This window comes from Oncorhynchus masou, chromosome 17 (assembly GCF_036934945.1).
Source record: "Oncorhynchus masou masou isolate Uvic2021 chromosome 17, UVic_Omas_1.1, whole genome shotgun sequence".
Taxonomy (NCBI): domain Eukaryota; kingdom Metazoa; phylum Chordata; class Actinopteri; order Salmoniformes; family Salmonidae; genus Oncorhynchus; species Oncorhynchus masou.
In genome coordinates this window covers 4,728,774-4,753,633 of record NC_088228.1, presented here as the reverse complement: position 1 = coordinate 4,753,633, position 24,860 = coordinate 4,728,774, and the positions used below count along the sequence as shown (strand labels likewise).

At 42.4% G+C, this 24,860-nt stretch overlaps 1 protein-coding gene across 1 annotated transcript in view; it reads right to left on the bottom strand.

Moving 5' to 3' along the window:
* Positions 1-24,592, bottom strand: part of LOC135558085 (GTP-binding protein Rheb-like) — a 29,438-nt gene extending 4,846 nt beyond the window's left edge. The window contains exons 1-8 of the mRNA XM_064991836.1: positions 24,302-24,592; positions 23,653-23,724; positions 17,806-17,873; positions 17,022-17,104; positions 16,878-16,932; positions 3,731-3,789; positions 3,037-3,084; positions 2,838-2,919 (exon numbers count right to left, since the gene is read on the bottom strand). Of these exons, the coding sequence (XP_064847908.1) occupies positions 2,838-2,919; positions 3,037-3,084; positions 3,731-3,789; positions 16,878-16,932; positions 17,022-17,104; positions 17,806-17,873; positions 23,653-23,724; positions 24,302-24,353 (519 nt within the window). The 5' untranslated portion in view covers positions 24,354-24,592. The remainder of the gene's footprint in view (positions 1-2,837; positions 2,920-3,036; positions 3,085-3,730; positions 3,790-16,877; positions 16,933-17,021; positions 17,105-17,805; positions 17,874-23,652; positions 23,725-24,301) is intronic.
* Between the last annotated feature and the right edge of the window lie 268 nt (positions 24,593-24,860).

Here is a 24,860-nt window from a genome sequence, read left to right as displayed (position 1 = left end):
AATGGAATAGAGTCAGAGTAGAATCCACTAGAACCCAGAATAGAATGGAATAGAGAATCCACTAGAACCCAGAATAGAATGGAATAGAGTCACCACAGAACCCAGAATAGAATAGAGTCAGAGTAGAATCCACTAGAACCCAGAATAGAATAGAGTCAGGAAATAGAACCCTAGAATTTGAGTCATCTTTTAAAACACAGACTGAATATCTGAGAAAGGAGAACCCAGAATACAATGGAATAGAGTCAGAGTAGAATAGCCCAACCCAGAATATACTGTATTAGAACCAGATATACTTTGAGTATCTACTAGAACCCAGAAACAACACTGAGTCTGAGACAGGAAACATATAAATAGAATAGATTAAAACTGTACAACGTTTTTAATACTTTAATATATAGAATAAACTGGAATGGTTTGAGCCATAGATACCATTAAGGGCTGATTAACTGAAAACCATGGTATAATGTATCAGACCGTATAACCACGGTATGACAAAACGTTTAGTTTTACTAGCCCTAATTCAGTTGGTCCACTACCAGATTATAATGGCAAGTAAGGCACCTCTGGGGTTTGTGATATGTGGCCAATAGAATGGAATAGAGTCAGAGTAGAATCCACTTAGAACCGAATGGTATATTGGCCATATAAACTAGAATGGCTAAGGGAACTAGAATGGAATTCAGGCACTAGAACCCAGAATAGCATAGAGTCAGTGAATCCACTAGCCGTGGTATATTGGTCATATATACTATCGGCTAAACGAATAGTTTCAGAGGCACTAGAACCCAGAATAGAATCGGAATAAGTCAGAGTAGAATCCACTAGAACCCAGAATAGAATGGAATAGAGTCAGAGTAGAATTAGAACCCATAATATACTAAGTCATAGTAGAATCCAATAGACCCAGAATAGAATAGAGTCAGAGGAATCACTCCCAGAATAGAATGGAATAGAGTCAGTAGAATCCACTTAGCCGTGGAATATTGGCCATATATAACCAAAATGGACGGATGATTTTGGGGACTGTCACGACTCTCTTGATCAGGTCAGGTTACAAGAGACCCCAACCCTACAGATTATCCCTCAACCACAAGAGGAGAGAGCTGTGGGTCTGAAGACGTGGGGGGTTTTAATGACCCCACGCCCCTGGTAAATCTCAGGCCACAGACACATTCCTTTGTCCTGTTACTATGGAGAACCAGCCTAGAGAACATTAAACATGAAATAAAGGGACTTTGGAACAATGTATTAGACCAGATGAGCCAAAACAATGGTGGTCATGGAAACATATAATAGAATAGATGGAATATGAAAATATATTATAAACATTTTGTTCTGTTATTAAAAAACCATGGTTAATATAACCACGATGACAAAACGTTTAGTTACTAAAACATTGTCACACCTCTGGGGGTTTTCCTAATATATATGTTTGATGTTTATACATTGTACGTTGTGTGGAAAATATCCAAATCAAAGAGAATGTTTTGGGGAAGATGTTAAGTTAGTTGTCTAAAATGGGATTTGAGAAAACCTAACATTTGCCTCATTAACTTAGTACGCCCAGAGAATTGCCCTAAAGGTGGTTACGCCCACTGTGTGTATGTGTGAGTGTGGCACTCCGCTGAGAGACAGAGAGAGATACACCGAGAGAGAGTGATGCACTTGTGAGGTAGTTGAAGAGAATCTGTATAGTTCTGAGTAGCTGATTGGCTGATGGTGGGACATGCCTGGCATCTGCTCTGAGCACTGGCCAACACTTAGAGATAATGACCGATTCGAAGAGAATATATTCAACATGTTTGAAAAGGGGCCAGTTGATCGGGTAGTGTCTAAGAGCTGATCTGGGGCCAGTTGATCGGGTAGTGTCTAAGAGCTGATCTGGGGCCAGTTGATCAGGTAGTGTCAAGAGCTGATCTGGGGCCAGTTGATCGGGTAGTGTCTAAGAGGCTGATCTGGGGCCAGTTGATCGGGTAGTGTCTAAGGCAGCTGATCTGGGGCCAGTTGATCCGTGGGTAGTGTCTAAGAGCTGATCTGGGGCCAGTTGATCGGGTAGTGTCTACAGAGCTGATCTGAGGGCCAGTTGATCGGTGTCTGAAGAGCTGATCTGGGGCCAGTTGATCGGGTAGTGTCTAAGAGCCCTCTGGCTGTTATCTGGGGTCAGTTGATCTATGGGTACGCCTGTGTCTTAAGAAATAAAGGGACTTGATGGAAGTGTCAATCTGATCTGGGGCCAGTTGATCGGGTAGTGTCTAAGAGCTGATCTGGGGCCAGTTGATCGGGTAGTGTCTAAGAGCTGATCTGGGGCCAGTTGATCGGGTAGTGTCTAAGAGCTGATCTGGGGATGATCGGGTAGTGTCTAAAAGCATTGTCACACGGGTAGTGTCTAAGCTATCTATGTTTGATGGGTTTAAGAGCTGATCTGGGGCCAGTTGATCGGGTAGTGTTTGGGGGGATGTTAAGTTAGTTGTCTAAGAGCTGATCTGGGGATCGGGTAAAAACCAGCTTTGCCTCATTAATCTTAGGGTAGTTGTCCTAAAGGTGGTTAGCTGATCTGGGGCCAGTTGATCGGGTAGTGAGTCTAAGAGCTGATCTGGGGCCAGTTGATCGGTATAGTGTCTAAGAGCTGATCTGGGGCCAGTTGATCTGGTCTGAGCTGATCTGGGGCCAACACTTAGAGATAATGACCGAGCTGATCTGAGTTGATCGGGTATGTTCAACATGTTTGAAAAGGGGCCAGTTGATCGGGTAGTGTCTAAGAGCTGATCTGGGGCCTGTAGATCGGGTAGTGTCTAAGAGCTGATCTGGGGCCAGTTGATCGGGTAGTGTCTCACCTGGTTCTCCTTAGCTGAGGACTCCATGAAGGCAGCGTTCCAGGAGTCTGCTAGGGCCTTCCCTTCCTCACAGCTGATCACCCTGGGACACACAAAACATAGCACACCAATCTGACAACACAGTGTGTGTGTGTGTGTGTGTGTGTGTGTGTGTGTGTGTGTGTGTGTGTGTGTGTGTGTGTGTGTGTGCGTGTCATACCGTTCCATGTGCAGGTCATTCTTATTCCCCACCAATATAATAGGTACTCTGTAGAGAAACATATGTTGTATTACATGTATCCCATATTCCAAAAATGAGAGACACAGTCAGGTTATAGTAGAGGGTGAATATACTGTCAGGTTATAGTAGCCTAGTTATAGTAAGGTTATAGTAGGTTAGAGTGTAGAGGCGGAAGGTAGCCTAGTGGTTAGAGTGTAGAGGCGGTAGGTAGCCTAGTGGTTAGAGTGTAGAGGCGGTAGGTAGCCTAGTGGTTAGAGTATAGAGGCGGTAGGTAGCCTAGTGGTTAGAGTGTAGAGGCGGAAGAGGTGGTTAGCCTAGTGGTTAGAGTGTAGAGGCGGAGGTAGCCTAGTGGTTAGAGCGTTGGGCCTGTAACCGAAAGGTTGCTAGATCGAATCCCGAGTTAAAATCTGTAGTTCTGTAGTTCTGCCCCTGAACAAGGCAGTTAACCCACTGTTCCTAGGCCATCGTTGCAAATAAGAATTTGTTCTTAACTGACTTACCAAGTTAAATAATTGTTAAAATATATATATATATATATATATATATATATATATATACAGTAGATATATACCATATATATATATAATATATAAGAGAAGAGAGAAACAGCAGATGATACACATATATACTGTATATACACACACACACACGTCAGGTTACAGTAGATACTCACTGAGCTTTCCCCACCATATCCAGAAGTTTTTCATGGATAACCTGAACTACTGACATAAACTGGAAGAGAAGAGAAAAACAGCAGATGAAATACTGACATACATACTGTACTACATACTGACATACATACTGTACTATATACTGTCATACATACTGTACTACATACTGACATACATACTGTACTACATACTGTCATGCATAATGTACTACATACTGTACTACATACTGTCATACATACTGTACTAAATACTGTCATACATACAGTACTACATACTGTACTACATACTGTCATACATACTGTACTACATACTGTACTACATACTGTCATACATACTGTACTACACACTGTACTACATACTGTACTACATACTGTACTACATACTGTACTAAATACTGTCATACATACTGTACTAAATACTGTACTACATACTGTACTACATACTGTACTACATACTGTCATACATACTGTACTATATACTGTCATACATACTGTACTACATACTGTCATGCATAATGTACTACATACTGTACTACATACTGTCATACATACTGTCATACATACTGTCATACATACTGTACTACATAATGTACTACATACTGTCATACATACTGTACTACATACTGTACTACATACTGTCATACATACTGTACTACATACTGTCATACATACTGTCATACATACTGTACTACATACTGTCATACATACTGTACTACATACTGTCATACATACTGTACTACATACTGTACTACATACTGTCATACATACTGTACTACATACTGTCATACATACTGTACTACATACTGTCATACATACTGTACTACATACTGTACTACATACTGTACTGTACATACATACTGTACTACATACTGTCATGCATAATGTACTACATACTGTACTACATACTGTCATACATACTGTACTAAATACTGTCATACATACTGTACTACATACTGTACTACATACTGTACTACATACTGTACTACATACTGACATACATACTGTCATACATACTGTACTACATACTGACATACATACTGTACTACATACTGTCATACATACTGTCATACATACTGTCATACATACTGTCATACATACTGTACTACATATACTGTACTACATACTGTCATGCATAATGTACTACATACTGTACTACATACTGTACTACATACTGTCATACATACTGTACTATATACTGTCATACATACTGTACTATACATACTGTCATGCATAATGTACTACATACTGTACTACATACTGTACTACATACTGTCATACATACTGTACATATATACTGTCATACATACTGTCATACATACTGTACTACATACTGTCATACATACTGTACTACATACTGTACTACATACTGTCATACATACTGTACTATATACTGTCATACATACTGTCATACATATACTGAACTAAATACTGTCATACATACTGTACTACATACTGTCATGCATAATGTACTACATACTGTACTACATACTGTACTACATACTGTCATACATACTGAACTAAATACTGTCATACATACTGTACTACATACTGTACTACATACTGTACTACATACTGTACTACATACTGTCATACATACTGTGCTACATACTGTACTACATACTGTCATACATACTGTACTACATACTGTCATACATACTGTACTACACTGTACATACATACTACTGTCATACATACTGTACTACATACTGTACTACATACTGTCATACATACTGTACTACATACTGTCATACATACTGTACTACATACTGTACTACATACTGTCATGCATAATGTACTACATACTGTACTAAATACTGTCATACATACTGTACTAAATACTGTACTACATACTGTACTACATACTGTACTACATACTGTACTACATACTGATATACATACTGTCATACATACTGTACTACATACTGACATACATACTGTACTACATACTGTCATACATACTGTCATACATACTGTCATACATACTGTACTACATACTGTACTACATACTGTCATGCATACTGTACTACATACTGTACTACATACTGTACTACATACTGTCATACATACTGTACTATATACTGTCATACATACTGTACTACATACTGTCATGCATAATGTACTACATACTGTACTACATACTGTACATACATACTGTACATACATACTGTACTATATACTGTCATACATACTATACTCATACATACTGTACTACATACTGTCATACATACTGTACTACATACTGTACTACATACTGTACATACATACTGTACTATATACTGTCATACATACTGTCATACATACTGTACTACATACTGTACTACATACTGTCACTGCATAACATACTGTACTACATACAGACATATATGTACTACATACTGTACTACATACTGTACTACATACTGTCATACATACTGAACTAAATACTGTCATACATATACTGTACTACATACTGTACTACATACTGTACTACATACTGTACTACATACTGTCATACATACTGTGACATACATACTGTACTACATACTGTCATACATACTGTACTACATACTGTCATACATACTGTACTACATACTGTCATACATACTGTACTACATACTGTACTACATACTGTCATACATACTGTACTACATACTGTACTACATACTGTCATACATACTGTACTACATACTGTACTACATACTGTACTACATACTGTCATACTGTATAATGTACTACATACTGTACTACATACTGTCATACATACTGTACTAAATACTGTCATACATACTGTACTAAATACTACTGTACTACATACTGTACTACATACTGTACTACATACTGACATACATACTGTCATACATACTGTACTACATACTGACATACATACTGTACTACATACTGTCATACATACTGTCATACATACTGTCATACATACTGTCATACATACTGTACTACATACTGTACTACATACTGTCATGCATAATGTGTACTACATACTGTACTACATACATATGTACTACATACTGTCATACATACTGTACTACTGTACATACTGTCATGCATAATGTACTACATACTGTACTACATACTGTACTACATACTACTCATACATACTGTACTATATACTGTCATACATACTGTCATACATACTGTACTACATACTGTCATACATACTGTACTACATACTGTACTACATACTGTCATACATACTGTACTATATACTGTCATACATACTGTCATACATACTGTACTACATACTGTACTACATACTGTCATGCTATATACTGTACTACATACTGTACTACATACTGTACTACATACTGTCATACATACTGAACTAAATACTGTCATACATACTGTACTACATACTGTACTACATACTGTACTACATACTGTCATACATACTGTACTACATACTGACATACATACTGTACTACATACTGTACTACATACTGTCATACATACTGTCATACATACTGACATACATACTGTACTATATACTGTCATACATAATGTACTACATACTGTACTACATACATACATGTCATATATACTGACATACATACTGTACTATATACTGTCATACATAATGTACTACATACTGTACTACATACTGACATACATACTGTACTACATACTGACATATATACTGTACTACATACTGTCATACATACTGACATATATACTGTACTACATACTGTCATACATACTGACATATATACTGTACTACATACTGTCATACATACTGTACTACATACTGACATATATACTGTACTACATACTGTCATACATACTGTACTATATACTGACATACATACTGTACTATATACTGACATACATACTGACATATATACTGTACTACATACTGTACTACATACTGTTATACTGTAATATATACTGACATATATACTGTACTATATACTGTCATACATACTGTACTAAATACTGTACTACATACTGTCATACATACTGTACTACATACTGTACTACATACTGTACTACATACTGTACTACATACTGTCATGCATAATGTACTACATACTGTACTACATACTGTACTACACACTGTCATACATACTGTACTAAATACTGTCATACATACTGTACTAAATACTGTACTACATACTGTACTACATACTGTCATACATACTGTACTACATACTGTCATACATACTGTCATACATACTGACATACATACTGTACTATATACTGTCATACATAATGTACTACATACTGTACTACATACTGACATATATACTGTACTACATACTGTCATACATACTGTACTACATACTGACATATATACTGTACTACATACTGTCATACATACTGTACTACATACTGACATATATACTGTACTACATACTGACATACATACTGTACTACATACTGACATATATACTGTACTACATACTGTCATACATACTGTACTATATACTGACATACATACTGTACTATATACTGACATACATACTGTACTATATACTGACATACATACTGACATATATACTGTACTACATACTGTACTACATACTGTTATACTGTAATATATACTGACATATATACTGTACTATATACTGTCATACATACTGTACTACATACTGTACTACATACTGTACTACATACTGTACTATATACTGTCATACATACTGTCAAAATCAAATCAAACTTTACTTGTCACATGCACCGAATACAACAAGTATAGCCCTTACCGTGAAATGCTGAATACAACAAGTATAGACCTTACCGTGAAATGCTGAATGTGGAGGCTATATACAGGGGGTACCGGTACAGAGTCAATGTGGAGGCCATATACAGGTGGTACCGGTACACAGTCAATGTGGAGGCCATATACAGGGAGTACCGGTACAGAGTCAATGTGGAGGCTAGATACAGGGGGTACCGGTACAGAGTCAATGTGGAGGCTATATACAGGATTTACGGTACAGAGTCAATGTGGAGGCTATATACAGGGGGTAACGGTACAGAGTCAATGTGGAGACTATATGCAGGGGGTACCGGTACAGAGTCAATGTGGAGGCTATATACAGGGGGTACCGGTACAGAGTCAATATGGAGGCTATATACAGGGGGTACCGGTACAGAGTCAATGTGGAGACTATATACAGGGGGTACCGGTACAGAGTCAACGTGGAGGCTATATACAGGGGGGTACCGGTACAGAGTCAACGTGGAGGCTATATACAGGGGGTACCAGTACAGAGTCAATGTGGAGGCTATATACAGGGGGTACCAGTACAGAGTCAATGTGGAGGCTATATACAGGGGGTACCGGTACAGAGTCTATGTGGAGGCTATATACAGGGGGTACCAGTACAGAGTCAATGTGGAGGCTATATACAGGGGGTACCGGTACAGAGTCAATGTGGAGGCTATATACAGGGGGTACCAGTACAGAGTCAATGTGGAGGCTATATACAGGGGGTACCAATACAGAGTCAATGTGGAGGCTATATACAGGGGGTACCGGTACAGAGTCCATGTGGAGGCTATATACAGGGGGTACCGGTACCGAGTCAGTGTGGAGGCTATATACAGGGGGTACCGGTACAGAGTCAATGTGGAGGCTATATACAGGGGGTAGCGGTACAGAGTCAATGTGGAGGCTATATACAGGGGGTACCGGTACAGAGTCAATGTGGAGGCTATATACAGGGGGTAGCGGTACAGAGTCAATGTGCGAGGGTACAGGTTAGTCAAGGTATTATGTACATGTAGGTGAAGTTAAAGTGACTATGCATATATGATAAACAGAGAGGAGCAGCAGTGTTCATTCATCCATTTGATTAATTGTTCAGCAGTCTTATGGCTTGGGGGTAGAAGCTGTTAAGGAGCCTTTTTGTCCTCTGCTTGCCATGCAGAGAAAACAGTCTATGACTGGGGTGGCTGGAGTCTCTCGCAATTTTATGGTCCTTCCTCTGACACAACATTATATAGGTCCCGGATGGCAGGAAGCTTGGCCCCAGTGATGTACTGGACCGTATGCACTACCCTCTGACACAACATTATATAGGTCCCGGATGGCAGGAAGCTTGGCCCCAGTGATGTACTGGACCGTATGCACTACCCTCTGACACAACATTATATAGGTCCCGGATGGCAGGAAGCTTGGCCCCAGTGATGTACTGGACCGTATGCACTACCCTCTGACACAACATTATATAGGTCCTGGATGGCAGGAAGCTTGGCCCCAGTGATGTACTGGACCGTATGCACTACCCTCTGACACAACATTATATAGGTCCCGGATGGCAGGAAGCTTGGCCCCAGTGATGTACTGGACCGTATGCACTACCCAGACATACTCTGACACAACATTATATAGGTCCTGGATGGCAGGAAGCTTGGCCCCAGTGATGTACTGGACCGTATGCACTACCCTCTGACACAACATTATATAGGTACCTGATTCAGTCCTGGATGGCAGGAAGCTTGGCCCCAGTGATGTACTGGGCAGTATGCACTACCCTCTGTAGCGCCTTACGGTCAAATCGATGCCATACATCCTGTCACAAATACTGCCATACATTCTGCCATACACACTGCCAGACATACTGTACGACAGACTGCCAAACACACTGCCAGACATACTGTACGACAGACTGCCAAACACACTGCCAGACATACTGTATGACAGACTGCCAAACACACTGCCAGGCATATTGTACGACAGACTGCCAAACACACTGCCAGACATACTGTACACCTGACAGACTACCAAACACACTGCCAGGCATATTGTACGACAGACTGCCAAACACACTGCCAGACATATTGTACGACAGACTGCCAAACACACTGCCAGACATACTGTACGACAGACTGCCAAACACACTGCCAGGCATATTGTACACCTGACAGACTGCCAAACACACTGCCAAACACACTGCCAGGCATATTGTACACGACAGACTGCCAAACACACTGCCAGACATATTGTACGACAGACTGCCAAACACACTGCCAGACATACTGTACGACAGACTGCCAAACACACTGCCAGGCATATTGTACACCTGACAGACTGCCAAACACACTGCCAGACATATTGTACACCTGATTCAGACTGCCAAACACACTGCCAGACATACTGTTATACATCCTGCTCATCCAGATCTACTCTACTACACCTGATTCATCCCTACTCAAATACACCTGATTCAGCCCTACTCTATTACACCTGATTCAGCCCTACTCTATTACACCTGATTCAGCCCTACTCTACTACACCTGATTCAGCCCTACTCTACTACACCTGATTCAGCCCTACTCTATTACACCTGATTCAGCCCTACTCTATTACACCTGATTCAGCCCTACTCTACTACACCTGATTCAGCCCTACTCTACTACAGCTGATTCAGCCCTACTCTATTACACCTGATTCAGCCCTACTCTAATACACCTGATTCAGCCCTACTCTACTACACCTGATTCAGCCCTACTCTACTACACCTGATTCAGCCCTACTCTAATACACCTGATTCAGCCCTACTCTATTACACCTGATTCAGCCCTACTCTATTACACCTGATTCAGCCCTACTCTAATACACCTGATTCAGCCCACCTGACAGCCCTACTCTAATACACCTGATTCAGCCCTCTACAGCCCTACTCTAATACACCTGATTCAGCCCTACTCTAATACACCTGATTCAGCCCTACTCTATTACACCTGATTCAGCCCTACTCTAATACACCTGATTCAGCCCTACTCTAATACACCTGATTCAGCCCTACTCTAATACACCTGATTCAGCCCTACAGCCCTACTCTAATACACCTGATTCAGCCCTACTCTAATACACCTGATTCAGCCCTACTACAGCCCCTACTCTAATACACCTGATTCAGCCCTACTCTAATACACCTGATTCAGCCCTACTCTAATACACCTGATTCAGCCCTACTCTAATACACCTGATTCAGCCCTACTCTATTACACCTGATTCAGCCCTACTCTAATACACCTGATTCAGCCCTACTCTACTACACCTGATTCAGCCCTACTCTACTCTACTCTACACCTGATTCAGCCCTACTCTAATACACCTGATTCAGCCCTACTCTATTACACCTGATTCAGCCCTACTCTATTACACCTGATTCAGCCCTACTCTAATACACCTGATTCAGCCCTACAGCCCTACTCTAATACACCTGATTCAGCCCTACAGCCCTACTCTAATACACCTGATTCAGCCCTACTCTAATACACCTGATTCAGCCCTACTCTATTACACCTGATTCAGCCCTACTCTAATACACCTGATTCAGCCCTACTCTAATACACCTGATTCAGCCCTACTCTAATACACCTGATTCAGCCCTACAGCCCTACTCTAATACACCTGATTCAGCCCTACTCTAATACACCTGATTCAGCCCTACAGCCCTACTCTAATACACCTGATTCAGCCCTACTCTAATACACCTGATTCAGCCCTACTCTATTACACCTGATTCAGCCCTACTCTACTACACCTGATTCAGCCCTATTCTACTACACCTGATTCAGCCCTACTCTACTACACCTGATTCAGCCCTACTCTAATACACCTGATTCAGCCCTACTCTAATACACCTGATTCAGCCCTACAGCCCTACTCTACTACACCTGATTCAGCCCTACAGCCCTACTCTACTACACCTGATTCAGCCCTACTCTACTACACCTGATTCAGCCCTACTCTACTACACCTGATTCAGCCCTACAGCCCTACTCTAATACACCTGATTCAGCCCTACTCTAATACACCTGATTCAGCCCTACTCTAATACACCTGATTCAGCCCTACTCTACTACACCTGATTCAGCCCTACTCTACTACACCTGATTCAGCCTACTACTCTAATACACCTGATTCCGCCCTACTCTACTACACCTGATTCCGCCCTACTCTACTACACCTGATTCAGCCCTACTCTACTACACCTGATTCAGCCCTACTCTAATACACCTGATTCAGCCCTACTCTATTACACCTGATTCAGCCCTACTCTAATACACCTGATTCAGCCCTACTCTATTACACCTGATTCAGCCCTACTCTACTACACCTGATTCAGCCCTACTCTAATACACCCGATTCAGCCCTACAGCCCTACTCTAATACACCTGATTCAGCCCTACTCTAATACACCTGATTCAGCCCTACAGCCCTACTCTACTACACCTGAATCAGCCCTACTCTAATACACCTGATTCAGCCCTACAGCCCTACTCTACTACACCTGATTCAGCCCTACTCTAATACACCTGATTCAGCCCTACTCTAATACACCTGATTCAGCCCTACTCTATTACACCTGATTCAGCCCTACTCTAATACACCTGATTCAGCCCTACTCTACTACACCTGATTCAGCCCTACTCTAATACACCTGATTCAGCCCTACTCTAATACACCTGATTCAGCCCTACTCTATTACACCTGATTCAGCCCTACTCTACTACACCTGATTCAGCCCTACTCTACTACACCTGATTCAGCCCTACTCTAATACACCTGATTCAGCCCTACTCTAATACACCTGATTCAGCCCTACAGATTCAGCCCTACTCTAACACCTACACCTGATTCAGCCCTACTCTAATACACCTGATTCAGCCCTACAGCCTGATTCAGCCCTACTCTACTGATTCAGCCCTACTACACCTGAATCAGCCCTACTCTAATACACCTGATTCAGCCCTACAGCCCTACTCTAATACACCTGATTCAGCCCTACTCTAATACACCTGATTCAGCCCTACTCTAATAGACCTGATTCAGCCCTACTACACCTATTACACCTGATTCAGCCCTACTCTAATACACCTGATTCAGCCCTACTCTAATACACCTGATTCAGCCCTACTCTAATACACCTGATTCAGCCCTACAGCCCTACTCTAATACACCTGATTCAGCCCTACTCTAATACACCTGATTCAGCCCTACTCTAGCACCTACTCCCCACTCTACACCTACACCTGATTCAGCCCTACTCTAATACACCTGATTCAGCCCTACTCTACTACACCTGATTCAGCCCTACTCTAATACACCTGATTCAGCCCTACTCTAATACACCTGATTCAGCCCTCTAATACACCTGATTCAGCCCCTACTCTAATACACCTGATTCAGCCCTACTCTATTACACCTGATTCAGCCCTACTCTACTACACCTGATTCAGCCCTACTCTACTACACCTGATTCAGCCCTACTCTAATACACCTGATTCAGCCCTACTCTAATACACTTGATTCAGCCCTACAGCCCTGACTACTCTACTACACCTGATTCAGCCCTACTCTACTACACCTGATTCAGCCCTACTCTCTAATACACCTGATTCAGCCCTACTCTAATACACCTGATTCAGCCCTACTCTAATACACCTGATTCAGCCCTACTCTAATACACCTGATTCAGCCCTACTCTAATACACCTGATTCAGCCCTACTCTAATACACCTGCAGCCTACTCTACTACACCTGATTCAGCCCTACTCTAATACACCTGATTCAGCCCTACAGCCCTACTCTAATACACCTATTCTCTACTACACCTGATTCAGCCCTACTCTACTACACCTGATTCAGCCCTACTCTACTACACCTGATTCAGCCCTACTCTACTACACCTGATTCAGCCCTACAGCCCTACTCTACTACACCTGATTCAGCCCTACTCTAATACACCTGATTCAGCCCTACTCTAATACACCTGATTCAGCCCTACTCTACTACACCTGATTCAGCCCTACTCTAATACACCTGATTCAGCCCTACTCTATTACACCTGATTCAGCCCTACTCTAATACACCTGATTCAGCCCTACTCTAATACACCTGATTCAGCCCTACTCTAATACACCTGATTCAGCCCTACTCTAATACACCTGATTCAGCCCTACTCTAATACACCTGATTCAGCCCTACTCTACTACAGCTGATTCAGGCCTACTCTAATACACCTGATTCAGCCCTACTCTAATACACTTGATTCAGCCCTACAGCCCTACTCTACTACACCTGATTCAGCCCTACTCTACTACACCTGATTCAGCCCTACTCTACTACACCTGATTCAGCCCTACTCTACTACACCTGATTCAGCCCTACTCTCTAATACACCTGATTCAGCCCTACTCTAATACACCTGATTCAGCCCTACTCTAATACACCTGATTCAGCCCTACTCTATTACACCTGATTCAGCCCTACTCTACTACACCTGATTCAGCCCTACTCTACTACACCTGATTCAGCCCTACTCTAATACACCTGATTCAGCCCTACTCTAATACACCTGATTCAGCCCTACAGCCCCTACTCTAATACACCTGATTCAGCCCTACTACTCTAATACACCTGATTCAGCCCTACTCTAATACACCTGATTCAGCCCTACTCTAATACACCTGATTCAGCCCTACTCTAATACACCTGATTCAGCCCTACTCTAATACACCTGATTCAGCCCTACTCTAATACACCTGATTCAGCCCTACTCTAATACACCTGATTCAGCCCTACTCTAATACACCTGATTCAGCCCTACTCTATTACACCTGATTCAGCCCTACTCTACTACACCTGATTCAGCCCGACTCTACTACACCTGATTCAGCCCTACTCTAATACACCTGATTCAGCCCTACTCTAATACACCTGATTCAGCCCTACAGCCCTACTCTAATACACCTGATTCAGCCCTACTCTACTACACCTGATTCAGCCCGACAGCTCTACTCTAATACACATGATTCAGCCCTACAGCAGCCCTACTCTAATACACCTGATTCAGCCCTACTCTAATACACCTGATTCAGCCCTACTCTAATACACCTGATTCAGCCCTACTCTATTACACCTGATTCAGCCCTACTCTAATACATTTGATTCAGCCCTACTCTAATACACCTGATTCAGCCCTACTCTAATACACCTGATTCAGCCCTACTCTATTACACCTGATTCAGCCCTACTCTAATACACCTGATTCAGCCCTACTCTAATACACCTGATTCAGCCCTACTCTATTACACCTGATTCAGCCCTACTCTAATACACCTGATTCAGCCCTACTCTAATACACCTGATTCAGCCCTACTCTAATACACCTGATTCAGCCCTACTCTAATACACCTGATTCAGCCCTACAGCCCTACTCTAATACACCTGATTCAGCCCTACTCCTGATTCAGCCTCTTACACCTGATTCAGCCCTACTCTACTACACCTGATTCAGCCCTACTCTAATACACCTACTCTACTACACCTGATTCAGCCCTACTCTAATACACCTGATTCAGCCCTACTCTAATACACCTGAATCAGCCCTACAGCTAATACACCTGAATCAGCCCTACTCTAATACACCTGATTCAGCCCTACTCTAATACACCTGATTCAGCCCTACTCTAATACACCTGATTCAGCCCTACAGCCCTACTCTATTACACTTGATTCAGCCCTACTCTATTACACCTGATTCAGCCCTACTCTAATACACCTGATTCAGCCCTACTCTAATACACCTGATTCAGCCCTACTCTACTACACCTGATTCAGCCCTACTCTAATACACCTGATTCAGCCCTACTCTAATACACCTGATTCAGCCCTACTCTACTACACCTACTTCAGCCCTACTCTAATACACCTGATTCAGCCCTACTCTAATACACCTGATTCAGCCCTACTCTACTACACCTGATTCAGCCCTACTCTACTACACCTGATTCAGCCCTACTCTACTACACCTGATTCAGCCCTACTCTAATACACCTGATTCAGCCCTACTCTACTACACCTGATTCAGCCCTACTCTACTACACCTGATTCAGCCCTACTCTAATACACCTGATTCAGCCCTACTCTACTACACCTGATTCAGCCCGACAGCTCTACTCTAATACACATGATTCAGCCCTACAGCCCTACTCTAATACACCTGATTCAGCCCTACTCTACTACACCTGATTCAGCCCTACTCTACTACACCTGATTCAGCCCTACTCTACTACACCTGATTCAGCCCTACTCTACTACACCTGATTCAGCCCTACTCTAATACACCTGATTCAGCCCTACTCTAATACACCTGATTCAGCCCTACTCTAATACACCTGATTCAGCCCTACTCTACTACACCTGATTCAGCTGCTCATCCAGACCTTGTTTAGCTGAATCAGCTTCGAGTAAAATCCTGCACACCCAGTGGTTGAGCACCCTTGTAGCAGACCACACTGCACAATCTACATCTTTAAAAAAATGTTAAGTAAATATCTGACTAACCTTTTATTAGATGTGACAGAGTAGACCAGGATGTATCCATTGATATCTATGGAATAGGTCTGAGGAAATATAGAGTACTCATCCTGGAACAGACAGGGAGAGAGAGAGAGAGACAGAGAGAGACAGAGAGCGACAGAGAGAGAGAGAGACAGAGAGAGACAGAGAGAGAAGAGAGACAGAGACAGTTAGAAGAGAGACAGAGAGAGAAAGAGAGAGAGAAAGAGAGAGAGAGGGAGAGAGAATAGTGAAAGAAAGGCAGAGAGAGGGAGACAGATGGGGGGAAGGGAGAGAAATAGAGAGTGAAAGAAAGGGAGAGAAAGACAGATGGGGGAAGAGCGAGAGTGAAAGAAAGGGAGAGAAAGGTGGGGGAAGAGCGAGGAAGAGAGAGAGAGGCGGGAGAGAGGTGGTAGAGGGAGAGAGAGAGGCGGGAGGAGAGGTGGTCGAGGGAGAGAGAGACTGGGTGAAAGAAGTGCTTAGGCGGCATGCTGTAACATAGTGGCTCAGTTACCATAAATGTCCAAACTAGTATACTGCTTAGCCTCTAAGCCTCAGAGTAAAGAAATGTACTGAGCAAGCATTCTACGTAGAAGTATGGAGCATTCTACTGTGGATATGGAACGTAGCCTGTGTTCTAGAATTCTAATATCATAATGAGTAGAGCCAGGAGTTTTTTCTGACAGGAAATACTCCGGTCCCTAACCATGAGTTAAAGGACATGTTCTATTCAAGGTGTGTAAAATGTTTCAGGGTTGATAGATATATCCCTGTGGTGCGTGACTACTACCTGTCCCGCTGTGTCTACCAACTGCAGGTGGTATTCTTGTCCGTTTATCGTGATCATCTTGGTGAACGCTGCAGCAAAAGAGAGAAGACATGAGGTAAAAGGCACCGACATCTAACAGAGGATTAGCATTAGCATAAAGATTGTCTACATATATAACCAACAGAGGATTAGCATTAGCATAATGATTATCTGTACATATAACCAACAGAGGATTAGCATTAGCATAATGATTATCTGTACATATAACCAACAGAGGATTAGCATTAGCATAATGATTATCTGTACATATAACCAACAGAGGATTAGCATAATGATTATCTGTACATATAACCAACAGAGGATTAGCATAAGCATAATGATTATCTGTACATATAACCAACAGAGGATTAGCATTAGCATAACAATTGTCTATATAGATTATAACTAACAGAGAAGTATCATTAGCATAAGATTGTCTATATAGATTATAACTAACAGGCAATTAGCATTAGCATAAAGAGTATCTATATAGATTATAACTAACAGAGGATTATCATTAGCATAAAGATTGTCTATATAGATTATAACCAACAGAGGATTAGCATTAGCATAAAGATTGTCTATATAGATTATAACCAACAGAGGATTAGCATTAGCATAAATATTGACTATATAGATAACTAACAGAGTATTATCATTAGTATAAAGACTGTCTATATAGATAACTAACAGAGGATTAGCATTAGCTTAAAGATTGTCTATAGAAATTATAACTCTTGATCCTGTCAAGAAATGTGTCACTGTAATCAGACGCATTAGCATAAATATTGTCTATCCCACCCAGAGACACTACTACTGCTGCTACTACTACTGCTACTTGTCTACTACTACTGCTACTGCTACTACTGCTACTACTACTACTACTGCTACTACTACTGCTACTGCTACTGCTACTGCCACTACTGCTACCACTGCTACTACTACTGCTACTACTACTACTGCTACTACTACTGCACTGCTACTACTACTGCTACTACTACTGCTGCTACCACCACTGCTACTACTACTACACTACTGCTACTGCTACCACTACTGCTACAGCACACTACTACACAGCACACTACACTACTACCACTGCTGCTACCACTACTACTGCAGCACTACTACCACCACCACCACTGCTGCACTGCTACTACCGCTACTACCACCACCGCCACAGCCACTACACCACTACCAGCTACTACCACCGCTGCTGCTGCTGCTGCCGCCACCACCACCGCTACTGCCACCACCACTGCACTGCTGCTACCACCACGGCACCACCACCTGCACCACCACCTGCCACCACCACTACTACCACCACCACCGCCACCACCGCTGCCACCACCGCCACTACACCACCGCCACTGCTGCCACCGCTGCCGCCACTGCACCGCTGCTGCACCGCCGCTACTACCACTGCCACCACCACCGCCACTGCCACCGCTGCCACTGCCACCGCCACTACCACCGCTGCCACCACTACCACTGCTACCTGCTGCCACCACCACCACCACTACTACTACTACTACTACTACTACTGCTACTGCTACTACCGCTACCACCGCTATTACTGCTACTACTGCTGCTGCTACTGCTACTACTACTACTGCTACTACTACTGCTACTACTGCTACTACTACTGCTACTACTGCTACAGCTACTACTGCTACTACTACTACTACTGCTACTGCTACTACTACTACTGCTACTACTACTGCTACTACTACTGCTACTACTACTACTACTGCTACTACTACTACTACTGCTACTGCTACTGCTACTGCTACTACTACTACTACTGCTACTGCTACTGCTACTACTACTACTGCTACTACTACTGCTACTACTGCTACTGCTACTACTACTGCTACTACTACTGCTACTGCTACTACTACTGCTACTACTACTACTACTGCTACAGAATACTAATCTTTTCAGATTTACCCACTGATACACATATGTGTGTAGTTTTGGAATTGTTAGTTAGATTACTTGTTGGTTATTACTGCATTGTCGGAACTAGAAGCACAAGCATTTCGCTACACTCGCATTAACATCTGCTAACCATGTGTATGTGACAAATAAAATTTGATTTGATTTCTATGGCTGCGTAAAGACATATAGATGTGGAGATGTACAGGGCATTTGGAAAGTATTCAGACCCCTTTTCCACATTTTGTTACATTACAGCCTTATTCTAAAATTTATGAAATTCAGGATTTTCCATATCAATCTACACACAATGCCCCATAATGACAAAGCGAAAACAGGTTTAAAGAAATGTTTGCGAATATGTTTTTATTCATATATATATTTACATAAGTATTCAGACCCTTTGCTATGAGACTCGAAATTGAGCTCCGGTGCATCCCGTTTCCATTGATCGTCCTTGAGATGTTTCTACAGGTCCACATTTGACTGGACATGATTTGGAAAGGCACACACCTGTCTATATAAGGTCCCACAGCTGACACTGCATGCCAGAGAAAAAAACAAGCCATGAGGTTGAATGAATTATCCATAAAGATCTGAGACAGGATTGTGTCACGGCCCAGATCTGGGGAAGGGTACCAAACATTACTGCAGCATTGAAGTTCCCCAAGAACACAGTGGCCTCCATCATTCTTAAATGGAAGATGTTTGGAACCACCAAGACTCTTCCTAGAGCTGGCCACCCGGCCAAACTGAGCAATCGGTGGAGAAGGGCCTTGGACAGGGAGGTGACCAAGAACCCGATGGTAACCATGACAGAGCTCCGGAGTTCCTCTGTGAAGATGGGAGAACCTTCCAGAAGGACAACCATCTCTGCAGCACTCCATCAAACAGGACTTTATGGTAGAGTATCCAGACAGAAGCCACTCCTCAGTAAAAGTCACATGACATGCCGCTTGGTGTTTACCAAAAGGCACCTAAAGAACTCTCAGACCATGAGAAACAAGATTATCAGATCTGATGAAACTAAGATTGAACTCTTTGGCCTGAATGCCAAGCGTCACGTCTAGAAGAAACCTGGCACCATCCCTACCGTGAAGCATAGTGGTGGCTGCATCATGTTATGGGTATGCTTGTAATTGTTAAGTACTGGGGAGTTTTTCAGGATAAAAAGAAACAGAATGGAGCTAAGCACAGGTAAAATCCTAGAGGAAAACCTGGTTCAGTATGCTTTCCATCAGACACTGGGAGACAAGTTCACCTTTCAGCAAGACAATAACCTAAAATACAAGGCCAAATAAACACCGGAATTGTTTACCAAGACGACATTGAATGTTCCTGAGTGACCTAGTTATCGTTTTGATTTGAATTGTCTTGAAAATGTATGGCAAGACTTGAAAATAGCTGTCTAGCAATGATCAGCAACCAACTTGACTGAGGTTGAAGAATTTAAAATATGTGCAAATATTGTACAATCCATGTGTGCAAAGCTCTTAGAGAATTACCCAGAAAGACTCAGCTGTAATTTTTGCCTGGGGTGTGAATATTGAAGTACATTTTAGATTTAATTTGATATCAATTTTCAGTTCAGGCTGAAACAACAACACAAATTGGTGTAAATACTTTCTGAAGGCACCAGATCAGTCCTTAGGCCAGTCCTTAGGTCAGTCCTTAGGCCAGTCCTTAGGTCAGACACACCTGAGATGAACACTGGTAAAGAAAGCTATTATAGATTAGATTATTATAGATTAGATTATTATAGATTAAATCTGGACCCCTACAAATCAGCCAGGCTAGAAAATCTGGACCCTCTCTTTCTAAAATTATCTGCCAAAATTGTTGCATCCCTTATTACTAGCCTGTTCAACCTCTCTTTTGTGTCGTCTGAGATTCCCAGAGATTGGAAAGCAGCTGCGGTCATCCCCCTCTTCAAAGGGGGGGACACTCTTGACCCAAACTGCTACAGACCTATATCTATCCTATCCTGCCTTTCTAAGGTCTTTGAAAGCCAAGTCAACAAACAGATCACTGACCACTTCGAATCCCACCGTACTTCTCCGCTATGCAATCTTGTTTCAGAGCTAGTCATGGGTGCACCTCAGCCACGCTCAAGGTCCTAAATGACATCTTAACCGCCATCGATAAGAAACAATACTGTGCAGCCGGCCAAGGCTTTTGACTCTGTCAATCACCACATCCTCATTGACAGACTCGACAGCCTTGGTTTCTCAAATGATTCAGTGAGTTCAGTGTGTCAAATCGAAGGGCCTGTTGTCCGGGCCTCTGGCAGTCTCTATGGGGGTGCCACAGGGTTTAATTCTTGGACCGACTCTCTTCTCTGTAAACATCAATGACGTCGCTCTTGCTGCTGGTGAGTCTCTGATCCACCTCTACGCAGACGACACCATTCTGTATACATCTGGCCCTTCTTTGGACACTGTGTTAACAACCCTCCAGACGAGCTTCAATGCCATACAACTCTCCTTCCGTGGCCTCCAATTGCTCTTAAATACAAGTAAAACTAAATGCATGCTCTTCAACCGATCGCTGCATGCACCTGCCCGCCTGTCCAACATCACTACTCTGGACTGTTCTGACTTAGAATATGTGGACAACTACAAATACTTAGGTGTTTGGGTAGACTGTAAACTCGCCTTCCAGACTCACATCAAACATCTCCAATCCAAAGTTAAATCTAGAATTGGCTTCCTATTTTGCAACAAAGCATCCTTCACTCATGCTGCCAAACATACCCGTGTAAAACTGACCATCCTACCAATCTTTGACTTCTGCGATGTCATTTACAAAATAGCCTCCAGCACTACTCAACAAATTGGATGCAGTCTATTACAGTGTCATCCGTTTTGTCACCAAAGCCCCATGTACTACCGACCACTGCGACCTGTACGCTCTCGTTGGCTGGCCCTCGCTTCATACTCGTCGCCAAACCCACTGGCTCCATGTCATCTACAAGACCCTGCTAGGTAAAGTCCCCCCTTATCTCAGCTTGCTGGTCACCATAGCAGCACCCACCTGTAGCATGCGCTCCAGCAGAAACTCTAATGTCCCTCACTAGCTTTAAGCACCAGCTGTCAGAGCAGCTCACAGATTACTGCACCTGTACGTAGCCCATCTATAATTTAGCCCAAGCAACTACCTCTTTCCCTACTGTATTTATTTATCTTGCTCCTTTGCACCCCATTATTTTTATCTCTACTTTGCACATTCTTCCACTGCAAATCTACCATTCCAGTGTTTTACTTGCTATATTGTATTTACTTCACACCCTACTGTATTTATTTATCTTGCTCCTTTGCACCCCATTATTTTTATTTCTACCTTGCACATTCTTCCACTGCAAATCTACCATTCCAGTGTTTTACTTGCTATATTGTATTTACTTCACATCTATGGCCTTTTTTTTTGCCTTTACCTCCCTTATCTCACCTCACTTGCTCATATTGTATATAGACTCATGTTTCTACTGTATTATTGACTGTATGTTTGTTTTACTCCATGTGTAACTCTGTGTTGTTGTATGTGTCGAACTGCTTTGCTTTATCTTGGCTGGGTCGCAATTGTAAAGGAGAACTTGTTCTCAACTTGCCTACCTGGTTAAGTAAAGGTGAAATAAATAAAATAGTGACAGTGAAACTCTGTGTCTATGTGTGTGTGTGTGTGCGTGTGTGTGCGTGTGTGTGTGTGTGTGTGTGTGTGTGTGTGTGTGTGTGTGTGTGCCGCAAGTTGTACCAGATCGAGCTGAAACACTGGGAGCAAGATGAAAACCTAACACGCTCTAAAGCATTGTATTTAAATACATTAATATGCTACTACTATGAAATTATCCCAGTTTCACGCCTCCAAGTTATGACTTAATGTGTTTCTCACACTTACTGTTTTCTATTGTTGGGTCATAGGAGTCAACAAACTGGCCTTCCACAAACTGAATTGTTAGCGAGGACTTTCCTGCAGAAACAAAACATGAAGGATGTAATTTATCAGTTGAGGGGAAAAAAACGCTGTTTTTTCTCTCTCTCTCACATAAATGTGATGAGTAGGCTACTATTCTGTCCTGTACAGCAACCAACAGGCAGAGGTGTGTAATCACTAAACAGGCAATCATGTGACCTCTCATCATCAGAATCTACAGTGACGTAGCCTGTACAGTAGTTGGCCTGTACACTTGTACAGTAGCCTCTATGCCAGTTGAATACGCGTTAGCACATTTTTAAAAGACAGAGCGCGCTCTCTCTCTCTCTCTCTCTCTCTTGATTTGAGCAATATTTATGAAGACAAACACGTTTATAATCGATAGTGTAATATGCAAATAAATAGTCAATATCAAATTGGACTTTTAGTCCACTGTTTCACCTTGTGGAGCGCGCTTATTTGTTCCAGCGAGGTGTCTCGTATAATTTAACTCCATTATAAGGAGAGACTATTCCGATAGACGGGCGGCCTCTGCCTACAGCGCGTGTTTAACAAGGGCACATATTGCGCATATTGTGTCGTTCTGTATGGTCGACGGTAAAATGACACTCACCTACGGATCTGTACCCGAGGATGGCAATTTTTCGTGATTTGGGCTGCGGCATATCTCGTGCTGGCTACCGCAGCTAGTCCTCGAGGTGGATGGTAGCAACCTCCAACATCAACGGCATTAGAATATCACGAGGAGAGCCGGTCAACAAATCCTCTGTTTTTATTTTAAATCACTATTTATTCTCAAAGGATAAAACATATATCTACAGATTAGACATTCCTGTAGATTTAATAGAGACGTTGGGCATGGCATCTATAATAACTGCGTCACTCCCCTTTGCTATCTCACCAATTAGTCTTCAATGCCTGATGCTGATTGGTTGTGTACAGAATAAAGGCGGGCTTTATGTCTCACACTAAACAATGATTGGATCAGACAGCTGTCAGTCTAAGCAGAGACGTTGTCCCTTGTCATCCCATTGGCTCTTGTAAGTGCTGTAGACCTAACGGTCGTGTTGGTGGGTCGGAGGTCGTGTCATTCATAACGGGGATCTTTGTAATATCGTGCGTTAATTCGTTATTCAAAGACGTCATCGCGGTGTGCGGGAGCGGGGCCCCGA